Here is a 19632-nt window from a genome sequence, read left to right as displayed (position 1 = left end):
CCAAGGAGCTTTATTCTGAAAAGATCCTTTTCCTTCAGATGCTTGTCACTAGGTCCTTCTCTTTTGAAACGGGAAGCGTCCTGTTGTTCTGCACAGTGCTTTTGTATATTCTGCCTTCACAAGCTGAATGCATGACTGCTTTTTATTGCTACTGAGCAACCTTTGAGTAAACATGAATCATTTTTTATGGCATCAAATTTGAAATGTTTCCTTACCAGCTATGTCTATTATCTGCCCAGGTAGGAATGTGATAATGATCTGTAGTGCACACAACATTTTAAAATAGAACAAACTTTTTTTCAACACGCTGCTACTGTGGTGGGAAAAAAAAGAAAAGTCTCTTGCTGTTTGGTCTGGATTCCAAATGTAACAAATTATACATGTTTCTGAACTGCTTGGATCAGTTTAGTTCTTTTGTATATCCATATATGCAGTTGTGTTTTCCTTCTGTTGCAAGGTAGAAGCCAGTGATTATTTCTGGATTATTTCTGGATTAGTTACAGCTGATTATATTTTTCTGCATTAAAACTAGTAACCCAAACAGTCAAGGAATAGCAGCACAGATGGTGCAGTGTTTGGCCAAAGAAGCACCAGCCTAGTAGCTGATAAAGATGGGTAGACGTGAAGCTACACTATGTACTGCTGTTGCTCTTCAACAGGGAGTTATTTACCCAGGGTTCATGGGCTCCCTTGAGGCAGAGGTGGTGATCTCTAAAGAGGATCCTTATTAAAAAGCCATCAGGGATTTGCAAACCCATCTAATGGGCTGTTGAATGCCTTCTCCCTTGCTGCTGGTGTAACTTGCCAAGCAGCAATGGTGTCTATCCTAAATAACCAGTGATACTACAGCAGCAAGAGCATGTCCACGTACACACCCCCACTCCTTTGTGTCCCGAGGAGGCTGCTTTTCAATGTATTTATTAATTTTTACCTTGTAGAGTGGCTGCAGAGAGCCATTCCGGTGACATGAAAGGGAGCCCTGGAGGAAGACCGAGGAGTGTGTGTTATCCCTGTCTTTCAGCATGAAAGGTGGGAGACTACAGGGTAGAGCTTATGAAAATAATGTTGTAGGACTGAGCAGATCCTGCTGGAAACTGTGTGTCTCTTCCTAGGAGAATGAAGTTAACACGAGTGGTCCCCAGAAGACCTGGATGGATCCTCTTTCATTGCTGTTTGCATGCTCTAATGCAGTATGAAGCCCAGAGGAGAGCCTGGATAGTGGCTACTCATGCTCTGCCTCAGCTGGCAAATCTGAATTAGCTCCTGAAAAATGTAGTTGGCTCCCACCTGTATTGTGGGATGAGGGACAGTGCTTCCTGCAAATGCAGAATCAGTCTGGGTGCTGAAGCAGCCCAGTGCCCCAGACCCTGAGGTACGTTAGCCATACTACTTTGTGTCCGAGTGAGCTGCCACTTTAGTTCCTACCTCTCCTCCATGAGAAAATTACGAAGCGCTGAAGATGGGCTCTACCTCTGCTATGTATTCCCTAACACCAGGGTCTCATGTAGGATCACTCAGTCAGATTGACAGCTCCTCAGATCATAGAATCACAGAATCATTTAGGTTGGAGAAGATCATCGAGTCCAGCCATTAACCTACCACTGCCAAGCCTGCCACTAAACCATGTGTCTAAGTGCCACATCTACACATATCTTAAGTACCTCCCGGGATGGTGACTCAACCACTTCCCTGGGTAGCCCATTCTGGTGCTTGACAACCCTCTTGGTGAAGAAATTTTTCATAATATCCAATCTAAACCTCCCCTGGTGCAACTTGAGGCCATTTACTCAATCCACTCCTATTGCAACGGGATTGACTGTGGAAATGGCCAGATGAAAATTCCCGCCCACTGGCATAGCTAAACTAAGACTAATGCCTGTCTGGAAACTCGGTGTGTAGTCCAGGCTGAAACAGCAGAGAGCAAAGCTGTAGGACTGGGTGTCAAAACCAGTGAGTTCTCTGGCTGCTTTGTCATGAGGGGCAACTAACGATTGGGGAGATCAAGATGGAGCCTCCTTGAGTTCCCCTCTCCATGTTCTCCCCAGCTGAAATCTTTAATTTCCTCATTCCAGCCCTAACAATATAACTATTATCAGAGTCACCTGACTCCCCAGGCCTGCATCCCCACCCCTTTTGTGATCTCTCCAGCGTGTTCCTGGAAATTCGAGGCAGATGCAGCCACCTCAGACCAGTTTTTCTTCCGACACCTGCTGCTCCCCAGCCAACAGAGATCTCAGGGTTGGGCCAGCACAGCATCCAGCACAGCACAACGGGCGTTTGCTTGACAGACACAGATGCTCACTGCTGCCCACCTGGAGCTCTGCTAGAGCTGACATTAGGACAACCTAGTTGATGCTGACCTCCGGTTTTGACACTGCCCCGTGGAATTCTCCAGGCGTTCCTCACAGTCACTCCCACCTCAGTGGTTTCATGTTGCTTCTGCTTCTCGGCTCTGCTCAGGTGATGGTGATCCTCTCCTCCTCTGGAATATAAACTAGAAGTTATGCCCTCAAAAAGGGAATCCATGGGGAATTAAGCCCTTAAGAAGAGAATTTAATCCATAAATCCCATTTCTTTTATGGGTAAGGCCAGATTTCATAGCCAAATGGCTTGAGGGAACACTTCCCACCACACCCTTCTCAAAAGGCAGAGCAGAAGGCATCACCCCCCTTTCCCATCTCCTTTTTAATTGTTCACACATGTTCAATTCATTCCACTGCTTGAGAGGTTTTATGTCTTCCCAGGCACTATGAAACCTCAGAAGATCTCAGGCTAGCAGCGACATGAAGATCTGGAATGGTTCATGAGACAAAGAACCCATTTTTTTCTGAAGATGTAGCTTGATTTTTTTTTTTCTGCTATTCATCCTTTCTTTTAAGCAGAAGAGGTTGGCCAACAAAACGTGAATCTTACTCAAGCCATGTGACCACTTCTAGTGATACTGAGAAGAGTGAGGTTTCTTCATTTATGGTCACTATTCTGTCACCTTTCCTTTTAACTTTATATCAAGACAAACTGTTTCAGATACACCTCACATATCAAGAAGTTTATATTCCTGGACAAATTTTGGGGTTGGGAAAGCATTTTCTTCAAGTAAGACACAGAGGGTTGGGTTGGTGGTGGATTTTGCTGGGGTTTCTTTTGAGAGAAAGAATCTTCCCCTGTAGCTTTAAAAATGGTCCACTAAAGAGAGTCTAGGACCTTTTGCCTTCTAAATCCCCTGCCAGAAAGCATTTGCAGCATACCTCCTGGTATGAGGCCACACATATTTATCAACTGAGGCAACTGATCTTTCATGCTAAGGACTTAATAAGACGTTGATGGTATTTCATGGGAGGGCAGGTGTGTGAATATGATTTGAATATATACAAAAATGTAAGAGAAGAAAAAAACAGCAATTCATAAAGAAATGTATACTAAGCAAACCCATGACTTAGAAGTATTTGAAAAAGAGGGAAAAGAAAATGGTAAAAAATACTGTTGAAAACAGAGAAAGGAGAAGGAGATGAATGGAAAGAACAGCAGTGAATGAACTCAGAAAAAGGAGAAAATCGTGCCCTACTGCCCCACGAACTGTGCCTGGTTGTGGTGGGAAGGTCTGCATTGCCTAGTGACACTGAAATACATGCTGACAAGTTACTTATCTCCCAGCGGATGACTCATGCCAGACAGTTTGCAGCGCAGGAGGCTGAACTTAGTCTGCTAACTCTTAAAACAATGACATATTGCCTTTCCTGCCTTTGCAGTCATTTTCTCTTCCTTTGCTGCACCTTATAATCCTTGGCCCAAGCTATCTGGGCCTCTCCTTGGCTGTCCATCAGCACTGTCCAGTGCTGCCCTGCTTCACTGACAGTCCACGTCAATGTTACTGTACCATACAATCCTGTGCCCTTCACTGTCACCCCTAACCCTGTCCGCTACCTCTTGTAACGCTACATTAATTGTACCTGTTGAGGCAATGTTGATGTTCCCTCTTACTTCTCACTCCCCCTCTCAGTGTGACATCCCAAGGCTCAGGGTCATAATCCTGTTTTCCCACCTGATGTCTTCACTGTTGCTAACATCCTGTCCTCTACCTCTTGTTGTTTTCCAGCCACTTCTCTTCTTCCCATTCTGCTTTGGCAGCCTTTGTTGTTTTGACCCGTTGCCCAGCATTGATGGCCTATACCAACACCTTTCTTCTGTGTGTCCAAAAGTGCCACCCCTTTTATATTTTCATCTTCATTGCCTGAATTCACTCTCTGTCACCCTTTGCCATCCTTACTAACCAGGCATGCTCATGAAAAATGGGATGAACACTTTTCATGTGGGGTACAGAAACCATCGTTCAGTCAGGTAAGGGAAGTCACAAAAAGTATCTGTCAAAAAAAGCTGAAGTTGTTTACAATGGGAGAAGCAGAGAAGGATATAAACTTTGGCACGTTGCATGTAGAAAGACAGTAAGTCAGGTTAAACAAGGCTTCAAGGAACAACTAGCAGAAGGAGTCAAAACTAGCTTTAGATATTTCTTGAAACATGTCAGGAACCTGCCAGCTGTTCTGAAGGGCAAATTGGTGATCAGAGGAGTGCACAGGGGAGATAAGGCCATTGCAGAAATCTCTGCATCTGTGTTAAGTGTTGAGTGACGAGATCATCCATGACAGAAACCATTCTTCAGCAGGGTGGGGTTCACCAATGAACAGGTCTGAAGTTGAAGCGGCTGTGGAAAAGGCTGTTCAACACACTGACAAAGCAAACAGTAACAACTTGCTGGGAGCAATGGCATTCATCCAGGAGTCTTAAAGGAACTCAAGAATAAAACAGCTGAACTGCTCCGAGCAGTGTGTAACCCATGCTTACTGCTAGTGTGGTACCTGGGGAGGGGAAAGTGGTGAATGTGGTGCCAAGTTTTAGACTTTACATAGGCTCAAGGGGAGAATGGACAGTTTCATGGAAAAGAAATCTACAGAGGGTGACTAAACCACATAAACCACATCCAGTTGGGAAGTCCCTCACTTGAAAGTGTTTGAAGGCTGGAAGAGTATTATTGAGAATTATTATATGCTTACCCTTAATCTTGAGCTCTCCCTGAGAAGGAGAGAGGAGGAAGATAGGGGAAGAGAAATCAGGGAGAAATCAAATGCTTACAGGGAGGAACGAGTGAAGAAGGGGAGAGGATGAGGTGAAAACATAAATCAGAAACTTAAGAGGGGTCACAGAGCACAGCATCTGCAATAGTATCCAATGCTTCCTGAAGGCATCTGAGGGTGCCAGGTGGTGGGTGATGCCCTGTGATCCTCTGCATAGAGTTGTAACAGCACAAGAAATAGGCTGTGCAATGACCAGGAACACCCTTGCAATCAAATATCCTCTTTCTGGAGCTGCAGGTGGCTGGTTTGGCCAGTGGCAGGTGATGGAAGAGGTTCTGGGACTTGTTTGTGCTTCAGATGAAGATAGCATAAATAAAAAGATGAGAGGTGAGTACAGCTAGAGTCCAAGAGGGTGGAGGAACTAGAAGGTGGCCTGAGCCTGGTGCACTACTCCGTGATGCTTATTTCCCAAGCAGGCTGTGAAATCCATACTGTCATCTGCCACCCTGCGGAAGGCGTGTGCTGTGGTCCCCCTCCTGGGGATTTGGATGCGTGCTTGGATCAATGCTGCCCGGTAACGTCAGAGCCAGCTGGGACCTGCAGAGTGGTTGGCTCTTGCTGTAGGACATAACGGGTATTATGGTCCAGGCACTTTGATCCAGCTACCACTGAAGGGGACAGCAGCAGTGACAGAGGGGTGTGTTTGTGTCAGCACCAGGAATGAAGTTGCTGGTGGTGGCCTTCTCTGTTCTCCTCTCCCGACTCAGGGGTTGCAGGGGCAGAAGGAGCTCCCAGTGCTGCCACCATTGCGTTTACCTGGGGACATGGGGTGGGGATGGTCCTAATTTCTCTCCTGTCTCTCCTCACCAGGAACTGCTGGCAACTACTGCTGGTCCTGGAGGCTGAAACCAGCCCTCTCCACTCCAGATGGACTTTTTGAGCTTCTCGGTTAATTTTTTATCCAGAGGGGACATCTGCCATTTTTCAGCATACACTCATCACTCATTGAAGGAGATTCATGGGAACGCACCATTCTGTGTGCTGGGAGAAGCTGAATTTCCAGCTGACCTGGGAGGAGGAGCATGTTTTGGTGGTGGATAGGAGCTGGACTGACTTAGTGTGACACATCATGTTCTGGAGGGAAGCATGTGTCCTATGCTTTTGTATGGGACACAAGTTAGGGGGTGGTTGTAACAGAGCTGGAAGCTTTGGGAAAAGAAAAGCCCAATCCTTTTCCCTTTTCTCCCTTTCCTTCTTTCTCTTTTCTTTTTTTCTTCTTTCTCTTTTCCCTTTTCTTTTTTTCTCCTTTCTCTTTTCCCTTTTCTTTTTTTTTTTCTTTCTCTTTGGTGGTTTTTTGTTTGTTTGTTTTTGGTTTGATTTGTTTTTTTAGAGGGAGAGAGTGTGGAATGTAACAGGAGCTTCATTACCCATTGTAGCTTATCATTCCTCATGTCAGTGAAGTCCAGATGAAGAACAGGTCAGACAAAGTGATCACTACAGAAGATTGCTGTTACTAAGAAAAGCAAACGTGCAGTACTAATGAAGACGTGTCTTTTGTCAGCATTTCATACTCTTCACAGAGAGAAGCCCCGGGGCGGTGTTCCTGCAGGCAGTGCTAGGGAGGAGAAGCAGCCAATGTATAGCTCAGATGACCTCTATAAAAACAGGTATCCAGCTAATGAGAAGAACTGCTTGATGTCTGTGGGCTTTCAAGAAGCTGCAGCCACGTGGGAGTCATCTTACTCTGTATATGTGTGAACCGCCCGCTGCTCACTGTGCCGATCCAACCGAGGACTGTGATGCCAAGCTCTTGAAACGGAGCTTCCTGCTTCAAGCTTCTGGTCTGGAAGAAATTTAGAGCCAGAGAGCATGAATGCTGGCCCTGATGCTTTGTCTTGGCCTACCCCTAGCAAGCAGGTTGCAGTGATTACTTGCTGTTCATTGACCAAGATGGGGGAGATGTGGAAAAGTTTAGTATTATGTTTACGGTCCGTGTGGTAATCTGTTTCCTGTGGCATGCTAGGCTTGAACGAGTTACAGTCCGTCATTGCCTGGTGGACTGTGGGAGAGGGGTTTTAGCTTGGAATGATTCCTGTGCGTTAGACACTTCACTATGAGTCTGCAAGAGGCTGAGGGTAACAGGTGGAATTTGAAGCTTCTCAGCCTGAGCACGTGGTACCAAAACGGGAACAAGCTTTAAAAAGGACAGCTTTCCCCACTGCAGGGAGCTGCGTGGTTGTAACCCTTCAGGCACAAAAGAAGAACTCTTCCTAGGCTGATCTGTGATAAACTTGGCAATTACATGTAATGGTGAGCACAGCTCTCACAACTTCTGACATTTTCAGAGATGTCATTCCTAAATGTTTCAAGAGTGACATCTCTATGGTTTAAAAAGCAGTCCTAGCTAAGCCTGTCCTTACTGTTGCGCCTTGCAACAGGGCCACTTACACTGCATTCTAATGGCGTGTAGGTAGCAGCTGCATGGCTGGAGAGGGCCTGCGTGCTGACCTTCAGGGTCGAGAGTGGCCTCTTGTACTGTGTCTGTCATGTTCCAGAAAAGGGCTGAACAAGGGTCTGAGCTGTGCTACCTGTCCACAGTTGCTTTGGAAGTGCTGCAGAACATGCGATTATGATACAGTGTGAGGTTGAAGTAAAGACAGTTTATTTAAATACTAGTTTATTTTAATACTAGACAGTTTATTTAAATACTTCTAGTTAATGCATGTTCTCTTTGAGGCACATGCCAGCTGAGCTTCAGCTACGCTCATACAGTGCATCTAAACCAATGTAGTTAGACTGCTGGATCTATTTTGCCAGCTTAAATTGAATGAGCAGAGGCATGATCAAACAAGAGGAACCTATGTGGAAATCTTGAGCTTGGCTTTATTGTTTGCAAAATGATTGCTCTTCCAGTACCGCATTAGAAGTTTTGACTTGTCCATATTCACAATACAATGCAGCCACAGCCCCTAAGTAATCTTGTGTTGACTGAAGTTCAAAGAATTTAACCTTATGTTTTGCAGGTTGACAAAATGTGTATCAAATTTCTTGACTTATATAAAATAATTCTCCTAAAGAACTAGCTTAAAACACCTACATTTAATACCGATTTGTATCGACACAGTGTACCTTATAACAGGGTGGTCTGCCTAGCAGCTAATCAGATGATGACCAGATTCCTGCCTCTCAATTCACGTGGCCAGGCAGTGATGCCATGTGGCACTTGGCCACGGCACATTTGACCTTGGAAGGCAGCATGGCTATTTCCCAGAGGCATAGAATATATAATGTTGTTTATCCATGTCTTTCTAATGCAATCAAGTTTATCTTTGATGGACTTTTAGTCTGTTAGTGACATTTTCTGTAATAAGTGTTTTATATTTAAAATGTAAGGAACATTGTTAAACACAAGGTCACTTTGTTTATCAGTAAGTGTTACTTTTTCTCCTTTAGGGTATATGCTTTATTTGTTTTTGTGGTTTAAATTCAGCATGAGACCTTCAGAGACTCAGCAATTGTGGACTCCCCATAGCAACTCTAGTGGGGAGCATCAGAGAGCTGGTAGTCTAATAAAATCAAGTGCCATGGTATATTTCTCCTTACAAGGAATACAGTCACTCCTAATGCATTTCTTCCATCTCTCCATTATTTTTCATTCCTTTATGTCAGTTTATGGGCCAAAAAGGCAGATAAATCACCAACTCTCACTTCGTGTATAACACAGGCCTTAGAATTTTACCTAGTGTCTCTTGTAACTGATGCCATTATTTCTTTTTTTAATTATTATTAACGGACAGCTTGAAAAAAAGTAACCCGGCCTTTATTTGAAGATCTTGAGAGATAGCCTACCATTTCTATTGACAGATGACTAGGACAATCATCCTCACTGTTGAGTATATTATGTCTTATTCTACTCTGAACATGCCTAAATATAACTTGCAGCTGTTGATTCTCACTGTGCCTTTCCCTGCAGTCTACGGTGCCACCTCTACTCTCTATTTTCTGTGGTGTGATTGAGAGATACTGGTTTAGTAAGACCAGAGGAATGCCTCAAAGTGCCCCCTGTAAGGCATTTTCTGACCTTCCTAATTGGTCCCATCATTTTGCTCTGGACCACCTCCAAGCTTTCAATGTAATAAAACCCCACATGGGCACCTGCACTGCCAGTGGGTGTTGCATCTTCAGGCTTTGCTGGGCCTCCAACTCAGCATTGTCAGTCACAGGTGACAGTGACTTTTCCAGTGGTTGCCAAGGAGGTTTCTGCTCTCCTCAGCTTGTCCTTGCTCCCTGGGTCCACCCATTATCTGGGGGCGTCTTTGGATCCAGCAGGCACTACAAAATGCCCCCGGTGAGTCCTGCTCCAGAGTAGCAGCCTCTGGGGGCGAGGGGACCGGTATTGGCACCCAGGGTCCCTTGGAGCTCCCCATCCCGAGTCCCTGGTGGTTCCCCCCTCTGCATGGGGCTCCGCCTGCCTGGTCACCGGCTGTGGAGCCACGCAGTCAGCTTGACTCCACAGAGTGGTGCAGGAGGTGCACAGACAGAAGACAACTGTTGGAACTAAAGATATTTATTGGTAACACATCAAAAATGAAGAGAAAATGATACAAGCAAAAACTGCCTCCACCAGCAGTTACATTCTGCCCATGGTCACTCTTACGTGTTCCCACAGGTCAGGCAATGGGTAGGGATTTGTGGATCAACAGCACTGAGACAGCATGGTGGTCCAGCATCTGAGGAGACTTCACTGGCATTACTGAGCATCTTCTCTTGTTTGGGTATGTTCAGCTGGCCAGGTGACTTTGTTGATCTGAAGGACTCCTTCTGCTTTAGCTACTGATCTTGCAGTTTGCAAATTTTATAAACAATAGTTTTTACAGTTGTATCTCCTGACGCAAATATTAAGCAGCACAGTTTTTTCAGAGGCACACGCTTCCAGCAGTGATTGCTGCTTCTTTTTGGACAATGAATTTTTGCCATTTGTCTGTCAGCTAGTAATTAATCCATATAATGCCAATTATGATGTATACATACACTATTATTTTTTGTTCAGAATTTACATAGTTTTTGGTTTGTTAAATCTGCACCAGTGCTTTTATCCACCAAATGTATTATTTTGTCAAAGAATGAAGACAGGTTTGTTTCTCACAAATTCTTTTTTTTTTAAAAGATACTAAATTATTAATGTTATTTTCATTTTTGAAGCCTTTGTTAGATAACCTGTAATAACTTCACACTCTCTTACCTACGGTTATTCCTATGGAACCATCTAACAGTTGTTGGTGTCATCTCGCTTTCTCTCTGTGAACAGTGGCACAACACGCTCTTCCAAGATCTTGTGATTTCTCTAGTATGCCAGGATTTTTAAATACCTAACTCCACTGGGCCAGGTGTTTTCTCAGCTAAATCTTTATGATTCTGAGATGCAAATTTTCTTGGATACTGATCTGAAAATACCTGTGCTTAATAGATGATGTTAAAACCTTCCTCAGTTTTCAAATAGATTAGGAAGCTGTTTACCATCCTCATGTAGTATCAATACACAGTTCTGTTTCATTCTGTATACAAACAATTATCTTCTATCAAAAAGCCTCCATCAAAAATCTTCTCTATCAAAGTTTTACCTATACCCATCCAGTAAGAGCCTAGAATGTCTTGATTTTCAATGTATTTTGAAAAAACTCCCTCCAAGTGCCATTAGTACTTGCAGCAATCCAGTTTTTCCAGATTATTTTGAACACTCCTTATCACCTTCTATGCTTCATAAATTCTCACTTTTATTGGGTGCCATATACCTCCTTTCCATCCACACCTTTCTTCTGCTTTTTTTCCCACTGTTGGTTATATTCTAAGTGTTACCTTCAAATTCCCTGTTAGGCCAGAAAAGCATTTAATCATATCTGTCTTTTTACAGCTGCAGAAGCACAGATCTTCTCCACCTTGTAAACTTCTAGCAGTGAAATTTCTATTAAAAATCCTACTGTAACTTTCTCCTGGAGAGTCATATTTTTCTAACTGCTTGATTTGCAATCAGTTTAACCCATAACTTCCTCTGTTTGAGGATTTACCATTTTGAAGCACCAATTTTGCCTACATATTTGCCCAACTTCACAGTTAAAGCACACACATACATAAATATCTTACTTAAATGCCTGCCTCATGGGCATTAACCAAATGTACTATATACATCTACAGATACACACCTACATACATGTGTAAATGTTGTATACCTATTTACATGTACACATACATACAGATATCTGTATACACACATACATACATACAGTCATACAAACACTTGTCTATATACAATTTAATTTTCTCTGAAACAATGCATGTTGCCTGTAATGCAGTTGCCCTCCCAAGATAAAGACATGTTTTTCGGTGAGTCCACCTCTGAATGGTCACTCAGCTCCTCCGTCAAGGGCAGTCCTACTCCTCCCATACTGACCAATAGCTCCGTTTGTTAATATTTGGACAGGGCTGGCTCTCCTGAGCAGGATGTGTCAAGGGATGGGAGACAAAGGAATGCAGGTGGGTGACACAAGGGTGTCCTCTATTCTGAAGCTCTAAGAGGTTGCTCAGACTTTGGTTTCGCTGAAAAGAAGAGAGAAAAAAAAAGAAGCAAGATGCAGGAAGACCAAAACATCACCTCATGCTGCCTTCCACTCGAAATGAGTCTCCAGCTCATCTGCTCCCCAAGTCTCCCTCCAGGATATCCTGACCTCCATCTCTCCTGAGACGGGGTGCAGGGGAGAGGAAGATGCTCCTTGCTGCATCTCAGACATGAAGGAAGTGGCTCAGCATTTTAAACTCCTACCTGCTCTTCTCCTGAGCACAATGAAGAGGACGACGATGAAAATGACAGTAGCAATGAAACTCCCCACCAGTCCTTCCGATCCCGTTTGCTCTGCAGAGGAAGAGGAGGATCGGTGACGTTAGCTTGGCTGGAGCGGCTGGACAGCCATTGAGTTGTCACCGTTAAAGGAGCTCCCCCAGCAACTGACCATGTGCCTGCTCTTGTCAGGTACACAGATGTGACATGACACACATGAGCCACACAGACCCAGGGCCAGGTTATACTGGCTGGACTGATGTGTCGTAACTTGTTAAACTGCAGGATTGCTGCTTTTCCCTTCTGGGTCAGGAGGAGACAGAGGAGCAATCTCCCATCAGCAAGGAGAGCAAGAACCCCAACAACTCCAACAGGGGGAAGGATTAGCTACCTGAAAGGAGGTTGCAGAGAGGTGGGGATGAGTCTCTTGAACCAAGGAACAAGCAATAGGACAAGAGGGAATGGCCTCAAGCTGCACCAGGGAAGGTTAAGACAGGATATTAGGAAGTATTTCTTTGCAGAAGGGGTTGTTGGGCATTGGAATGGGCTGCCCAGGGCAGGGGGGGAGTCCCCATCCCTGGAGGGGTTGAAGAGTCGGGTTGACCCAGCGCTGAGGGATCTGGTGGAGTTGAGAATGGTCAGTGTGAGGTTAATGGTTGGACTGGATGATCTCCAAGGTCTTTTCCAACCTAGATGATTCTGTGATTCTGATTTTTGCTATAGTTCTCGAGCAGCATCAGTCTACAGCCGAAGATCAAGTCCAGCTGGGTATCTAACTCCTTGGGGGGTAGCTGTTTTCTTGGTGCCTGTCCAGTGGGGTCCAGCTCATGTGCTACAAACATTTGCTCTGTTGCTCCACTTTCGGTCATAAAATCTCTTTTCCCCTGAAGGAAATGAGATACTTGCTCCCCAAAAGCTTCAGGGAGTGAAATAAAAGCTGAGGAAGGGAAAGGGAAAGGGAAGAGGAGGACAGAGGGGATGGGTGTGAGAGGACACCAGAAGAAAAGCACGGACAAACAGGCAGATGTGGTGTGACTCAGAGGTTCTGATCCCTGTGGTGGGTAGATGAGGTGGGAGGAGGTCTGGGCAGGAGGAAGAACTCATCCTTTTGCCCCTGACACCTACCTGGTGCCTTAAGATGGGCACTCACAGAGATGGGCTCTGCCAGGGCCATGTGTGAAACATGGCAGCTGTAGGTGGCTGGTGCCCGCGCTGTGGCTGAGCTGATGCTGAGGTAGGAGGTGATGCTGTAGGTGCCATCTTGGCTTTGCCGGTGGCTGGAGAAGCGTGCGTTTGAGAGAGGGATTTCCGTGTCATCTTCAGGACTCTTCTGTGTCCAGCTCACCGAGACATCCAGGGGGTAATAGCCAGTAATTTTGCAGCTCAGAGTAGTCATCACGTCTCTCTCGAATGACACCACTGCTGGAATGACACGAACTCTTGGAGGCTCTGGAGGAGATAAACAGGGAATTGACTTAGTGGAGTACAAAAGTCCCTGTCCACAAGGGAGACAAGACGAGCTGCTTGTGATGATGAGTATTGGAAGCGATGGGATAAGGGTGCAGGGAAAAATTTCAGTGCCTGGGGACACAGGACTCCTGTTGCCCCCAGGCACTTCCCTTCCTCACCGGCCACACGCAGCTGGATGATGTGCTGGGCCTGGTGCAGCGGGGTGGACACCAAACAGATGTACGTCCCTTCATCTTCCACGCTCACTCCTTGCAGGCTAAGCGATGCATCTCCACTCCCCAGAAGATCCCCCACATCCACGTGGACTTTTGGCTGTGCTGCTGGGCCTGTGCTCCCCACCTGATACCGGAAAAGACTACGGCCGCTACCTCGGTGCTGCTTCCTCCACTCGAGGAAGGACAGCGAGGAGCTGGGAGCCAAGGCAAAGCGGCAGTCAAGGGTGACTGAGCTGCCAAGATGCGTGCGCAGGGAAGTGTTGCGTGAAGATGATTGAAATTCAACTGGAAAGAGAAACACAGGCAAGCAGATTGTTAAACAGATGTGGTGGTTAAAGAAGGCACCCTCCTGTGGGAAGGGGTGGCAGTGAACTGCCCACCTGGAGGAGGAGGAGGAGGCACAGGCACCCTGTTCAATGCCACAGGGACCATGTGGACAGAAGAGCTGGAGGAAGACAGCCCCGGTGGGGTTAGTGGGGCAGGGAGACAGGTGGACACCAAGTGCATATCATGGTCTTGAAGGTGCTTGTCATCTTCAGGGGCTGGGGCATGGGAAACCCTGAGAGGAGGCAGGGTGGGGGGCAACATGCATGACCCCTTTTTTCCTAAGCACCAACTCCTGGCAGTCCTGAGGTCCTGGTGTGAGGTGGGGCACGGGACTCCTGGGGAGTCCCTCGGTGCTGTGGGGGTACCAGGTCACCTGTGGTCAACAATGTCCCCTCCTTGCTCATAGGTATCCTCAGCTTTGGATGCAGTGTTGCGTCGTGCTCCTTCTCCTCCTCCTGGCTGCTGCAGTGGGGTCCTCTGAGCACCAGGGCGATACTGATCCCGCTGGAGAGCCGCAGGGTGGCCATGAACCAGGAGGCATGGCAGGGCCCCTCACCAGCCCGCTGGGAGCTGTACGGGGACATCTCACAGGTCACCTCCTCCCCATCACAGTCTGCATGCAGCAGGGCCTCTGCGTGTGGGATGGATACCGACTGGGCTGTGGGGATAGAGGAAAAGGTTTAACCATGTGAATCCAAAAGGGGAAAGAAAGTGCAAGATGATGAGACACATATTTTGGAGAAGCATCATGCACTGCGGGGGTTAGTCAGAGCCCAGAAATACCAGGCTAGGTTTAATAGATGAAGGCCTGCAAAGAGTATGAGAGGTTTGTCATGACTGTCTTACATCCCTCAGTCTGTTGGTTGTATTTTATCCTGCCAGATTACACAGAGTTCATGCTGGGCAAAGGAAGCTGTTAGGAAAGGAGCATAAACAGAACAGATTCCCTTTAGCTAGCTCAAGAAAGTAACCTGTGTATGTGAAATGCCTAATAAAGACCTGCAATGTTTATTCTTTTTAGGTCTGAATCCAGAAATGAAGAGGACACTGAAGCATCCCAGGTAGGGAAAGAAAGGGTGGCAGGAAGGCAGGAGTGGCTGGACATAGAGACACACTGAATCTGTGCCTTAGACCACAGCATGGGCTTAAGCACAGGTGTAAGCATCCTAGTGACCTATAGGCTTTCCACAGACATCACTGGAAATTAACTCTGTGTCTGCAATGCCTGGCTGTAGTGTGCTTGACCTCACCCATGCCCAGTCCATCCACGCCCCTTGAAGAAGGGCATGGACCCAGGCTAATGGATCCTGCTGAGCCTTCAGCTCTCTGAAAATGTCTCAAATAAGCTTGTACGGGAGCACATGCTCACAGATAACCACTGTAGGTGTCAAACAAGACCCTAGTGAAGTACAGACTCAGACCTTTGCTTGTCTGTGTTTGCAAAATTACTCACGAAGCAAGGGCTACAGAGGCTGGACTGCAGGTTGGCACCCACAAGTGACGTAAGGAGAGCTGAGTCACACACTGCTGGCCTTCTGCTTCATGCTCACTTATTACCATACTCCCTGCTACAAAAAACACCCGTATGACTAAAGATGTGAATGCTCTTTATGGGTGCAATAATACTGTATAGTGGAATAATTCCTGAATTGTTTTTGACAAAATATTTCCCAAGAGATAGGCAATCTAGGATAGCCCCAGTAGGAGAGAGGTGCCTCAACAGGGTTTGCTAACATCTTCCACAAAGTTCCTTCCTTGAAGTCTCAACTGTTGAATTGAATTCAGGAAATCATGCATGAAACTTTAGTGGCCATTCAAAAATTAATTGTCTAAACTCAGTTAAAAATTTGTAGAAGCCTGGTGCATGTAAGTGGTCCAAACCCCAGCGGTGTCTCTCCCACCCCAGCTCCCCAACTCACCTGAGGCTTCAAAGACAATGGGAGAAGAGGAGTCAGGATTTTCCTGTGGGACTTTGTACTCAGTTACATCATCCAAGTTCCCGACATCTCTGACAAGGACACCCCTCAGCACGAGGGTGGCAGGATGCTCAGAGGCTGAGGCACTGAAAGCACGAAGCAAGCCCCTCACACCTTCCCCCACATAGGAGCAGCCCAGGGCAATATCCACCCTGCGAAACGGAGGCGCTGGTGTGGGTGCTTGCGCTGGCCCTTTAGGGAGGGAAAAGAGCTGGTTGAATGCACAAACCCCACTGCAAACAAAGAAGAGCGTATGAGTTTCTCTGGGATGGGGGATAAATATCGGGAGGCGGGGGCTCTTTGGGGTTCTTCTCCCAGTCCTGCGGGCAGCAGCCCCCTCTAGCCCCACACCCCCCTCCTCTGGCAACAGCGTTAACCTTTAGGAATACCCTAGTTTTCCCTAGGAGACCTTCACAGAAGGGGTGGGGTGGGGGTGAGCGCAGGAGGAGCCCCGCGCCCCCCCGCCCCGGCCACTCACCCGCTGCCAGGGCCAGCAGGGCTCTGCACAGCAGCAGCCCCCCGACCATCCATCCCCGCATCGCAGTGGCCCCCCTGGCCGTCCAGCCCCGCAGCAGCCCCCCGGCCTCCTCCAAACCCTGGAACCCTCGCGAGAAACAAACCCGACCCCAGCTGCTTCGTTTCACTTTCGCTCTGACAAAGCAGAAGCGGGGGGAGAAAAAGCCACCAACCCAACCCTTAAAGCTGTTAATTCTTGCTTTACCACACACAGGAGACGTGAGGCAGCAGGGAAGCAGGGCCGTGATCAGCCGGGATCGAGGAGCATCCCCAAATCTGTGGCTGGGCTGCTCTTGCTGCGCCCCTCTTTAAGTCAGTGTTAGATCAGCCTTTCCCACCGTGCTGCTGCGGGCGAGCTCATCTCCTCCAGCCCTGCTGAGCAGCCTCTGAAAGCAGTCACTTCTCTGTCTGCTTGCTTTTTGACTGTCTTAGTGAAAGACTTGGAGGTTGAAACGGGTTTGTTGCTTTTGGTTGATTTTTTCCCCTGCGAAACCTCGTATAACTGCCAAGAAGCCGGTTGCTCTGGGGTGGTGTGAGGCAGCCCCCCCAAGCCCGGCGGGGTGGGGTGCCACCGCCAGCTGCCAAGTCATCCCTGGCTTTGTGGGAAAAAACATCACGGGAAAAAAAACAAACTGTGAGAGAGGAAATGGGTGAGCTTTGATGCTGTTTTAACCACTTTCCCCCCATCTTTCAGACACGTGGAGAGAAAACGGCTGCTTCTCTGCTGGTCTGTTCCTCTCTTCACAGTCTCGCTAGCCCTGCAGTAACACAACTCGCCCTTGCTGTGGCTTGCTATAATCACATATACACACCTGCAGGAAACCGTGCTAACCCCCAGCCACAGCTCTGCCAGTACAATTTCCTGACACCCAGCCCAAGAAGCACCTCGTGCTGGCCAGACGTGGGTTCCTGATACAGACTTCCCCCTTGCATCCCAATCCCATCCTCCCTCACCACTTCAGTCCTTCTTGGAAAAGCCTCAAAAGGATTATTAATTCTTTCTGCTGAAGTTATGCTTAGGAGCCCTGAGCTGTCAGACGTGGCCAGCCGCTCTGACTAGCTCTCCCGCTGCCTCACCGGGGTAATATCACACACCGACCAACACACCCTGTGAGGCCGTGCCCCCCCCTTCAGTCTGAGATGCACACATCTCTGCTTCCCGGGCTCTACGTGTTATTACCCGGCGTTATCTGTGCTCTCAGAGGGCAACGAAGCAGAGCACAAGCGTCTGCAACTCCTTCATCCCAGGCAAATGCTGCTGCAGTGTCTGCTAAGGCAAGGCTCCTTTCTCCGATTTGTTTCTCTACCTGCTCCGGTGGAGCCAAAACTGGATTTCAGCAGATTTGCCCATTAGCTGTTTATGCAGAGGAGCTGGGGGAGTTCTGCAGCCTGTGCTGTGGCTGTGAAATGGGTTGTGGGTTACTGCCTGCAGAGAGGCTCCACCGCAGCTCACAGTTGTGATAGACTTTGTTTCACAGAGCAGTAATCCTTTCTTGACTGTTCTCTGTAATCTAATCCCTCCAGGTGTCTGCTAAAGCTGGGACTCTCTTCCATTCTCCAGAGCTGCAATCTATTGTACGCTGGATCAGGCTGGCTAAATAGAACTGCTCTGGTAAAAAGTTGTGCAGCTTATCAAGCTAGCTGGTAAATATAACTTTACCGTGCAGGTATCATGTTCAGGAGAGCCGTTCAGTGTTGCTGCAACTGCTGGGACAGGGCTGCGTATCTGTTTTCCTACACAGGGAGATGAAAACCAGTTAAATAACTATGTGATGACAGGTAAGGAGGTATCAATGGGCAGAGGCCTAGACAACAAGGGGAAAGAATATAATAATTGTGATGAAAGAAGCAGCAGCAAATACCAGTAGCCACAGGGCTAGTTCAGCTAAGGGAAGCAGGTGAGGCCAAGGAGGCAGATGCCCATGTGCTACAGGGAATCTCAGGTGATGCTGTGGAATCAGAGAAGTGATGGTGGGAGGAGATCTCCAGAGGTGTCTGATCTCTGGCTCAATCAGGTCACCATGATTTTGTCTGACCAAGTCTGGAAACCCTCCAAGGGTGGAGGTACTGCCACCTTTCTGGGTACTTGTTTCACCCTCTGGTGAAAAAGTCATTCCTGCAGTTCACCCTGAATCTGCCAAGCTTCAACTTGTTGCCACTGCCCCTTGTTATATCACCTGCCACTATCAAGAAGTCTTTGGCTCCATTATACTTGTAGCTACCTTCCGGATATTGGTGGGAAAGAAATTATGAACAACTAATATGGGATGTAAACTAGCTAGCATGCAAGTAACAGAAATATGGTAGAAGAATAGTCATCTCTGGTATTAAAATATTCTCTGTTCAGGACTGAAAGGAAGATAAAAATAGCGCATTAGCATCATATGAATGATGTTATATGTTGTTTAGATGAAACTCAGAAAGTTAAAAGAGGCTTTTGTCTGGTGCAGTTTGGTGTCAGCTGTGAACTGCTCAAGTTCATAACTGGTTATGTAGGGAGACAGCTAATATTAAAAGAGGTAAATCCCAGGAAGCACTACGCTGCCTGGGGAAACTGACTTCAGAGCTATGGACCAGAGAATAATCTCTCATGATCATAATGGGCCTTAGGCCTCTAATTCCAAATATGACAGATGACAAATTCCTTCACAAAACCATCACTGAACCCACAAAAGATTTGTTAGTTGTAAATAGCAATTAAGTCATAGAGCAGGTGGTCATCAGAAATAAATTTGGAGTGTGTGATCATAATTTCCTTACATATAAATTAAGTGGGAAGCTAAATAAGAATGGGCCTGTACTATACATGCAGGTTCTGTTTTAAAAGAAATTAAAACCCAAGGAATTAAGAAGAGTCTTTAATGTGGACTGTAGCAGTAAGGAAACTGGATGTGAAAGATGTCCAGAATTTCTGAGAGAGATGCACAGTGGCTGTGGAACTTGCACCCCAAGTAAAGAAGTCCCTCTGTAGCTATCTGGATGAACAGTCGCAAGGGGAAGAGTAAGGAGAGCGATTGGCAAAGAAAACTCTTCTTCAAATGTTTGTAGATATAATGTAGATATAATGTAGATGTAATGTAATGTCAATCTGCAAAAAAGATTTTTTAAAAAAGAGAAGGTTTTTCATATACATAAGTAACTGAACCAGGAAGGAGAAAGTAGCTATGCAAAGAGGAGGGGGTCAAAAATAAAAATAATTGTTAAAATTAAATAAACATAAAATAGTC

At 46.6% G+C, this 19632-nt stretch overlaps 2 protein-coding genes across 5 annotated transcripts in view; one reads left to right on the top strand and one right to left on the bottom strand.

Moving 5' to 3' along the window:
• Nucleotides 1-9024, top strand: part of VAMP1 (vesicle associated membrane protein 1) — a 31072-nt gene extending 22048 nt beyond the window's left edge. For 2 of the 4 annotated variants that reach the window (XM_074854238.1, XM_074854208.1), the window contains 3 exons: nt 5367-5456; nt 5543-5703; nt 5940-9024. The gene's annotated coding sequence lies outside the window, so the exon portion shown is untranslated. The remainder of the gene's footprint in view (nt 1-5366; nt 5457-5542; nt 5704-5939) is intronic. The other 2 variants (XM_074854215.1, XM_074854223.1) reach the window with 2 other exon arrangements.
• Nucleotides 9025-9620: 596 nt separating this feature from the next.
• TAPBPL (TAP binding protein like) lies at nt 9621-16503 on the bottom strand. Its single transcript, XM_074854199.1, has 7 exons — nt 16368-16503; nt 15833-16081; nt 14287-14571; nt 13530-13871; nt 13027-13350; nt 11887-11976; nt 9621-11663 (listed from the first exon to the last, which is right to left on the bottom strand). The coding sequence occupies exons 1-7, from the start codon at nt 16426-16428 to the stop codon at nt 11623-11625; spliced, it is 1392 nt and encodes a 463-aa protein (XP_074710300.1). The 5' UTR covers nt 16429-16503; the 3' UTR covers nt 9621-11622.
• Between the last annotated feature and the right edge of the window lie 3129 nt (nt 16504-19632).

Source organism: Strix uralensis, chromosome 2 (genome assembly GCF_047716275.1).
Source record: "Strix uralensis isolate ZFMK-TIS-50842 chromosome 2, bStrUra1, whole genome shotgun sequence".
NCBI lineage: Eukaryota > Metazoa > Chordata > Aves > Strigiformes > Strigidae > Strix > Strix uralensis.
Note: the sequence above shows the minus strand (reverse complement) of the source record. Positions and strands in the feature narration are given on the sequence as shown.

What these genes read in the sequence shown, in the direction of transcription:
- TAPBPL (XM_074854199.1), bottom strand. Translation starts at nt 16,428, where the DNA reads ATGCGGGGATGGATGGTCGGGGGGCTGCTGCTGTGCAGAGCCCTGCTG. An exon ending in CATTGTCTTTGAAGCCTCAG is followed by an intron (nt 14,572 to 15,832) that starts GTGAGTTGGGGA and finishes CTATCCCCACAG; the next exon opens with CCCAGTCGGTATCCATCCCA. An exon ending in GGGGACATTGTTGACCACAG is followed by an intron (nt 13,872 to 14,286) that starts GTGACCTGGTAC and finishes TTCTCTTTCCAG; the next exon opens with TTGAATTTCAATCATCTTCA.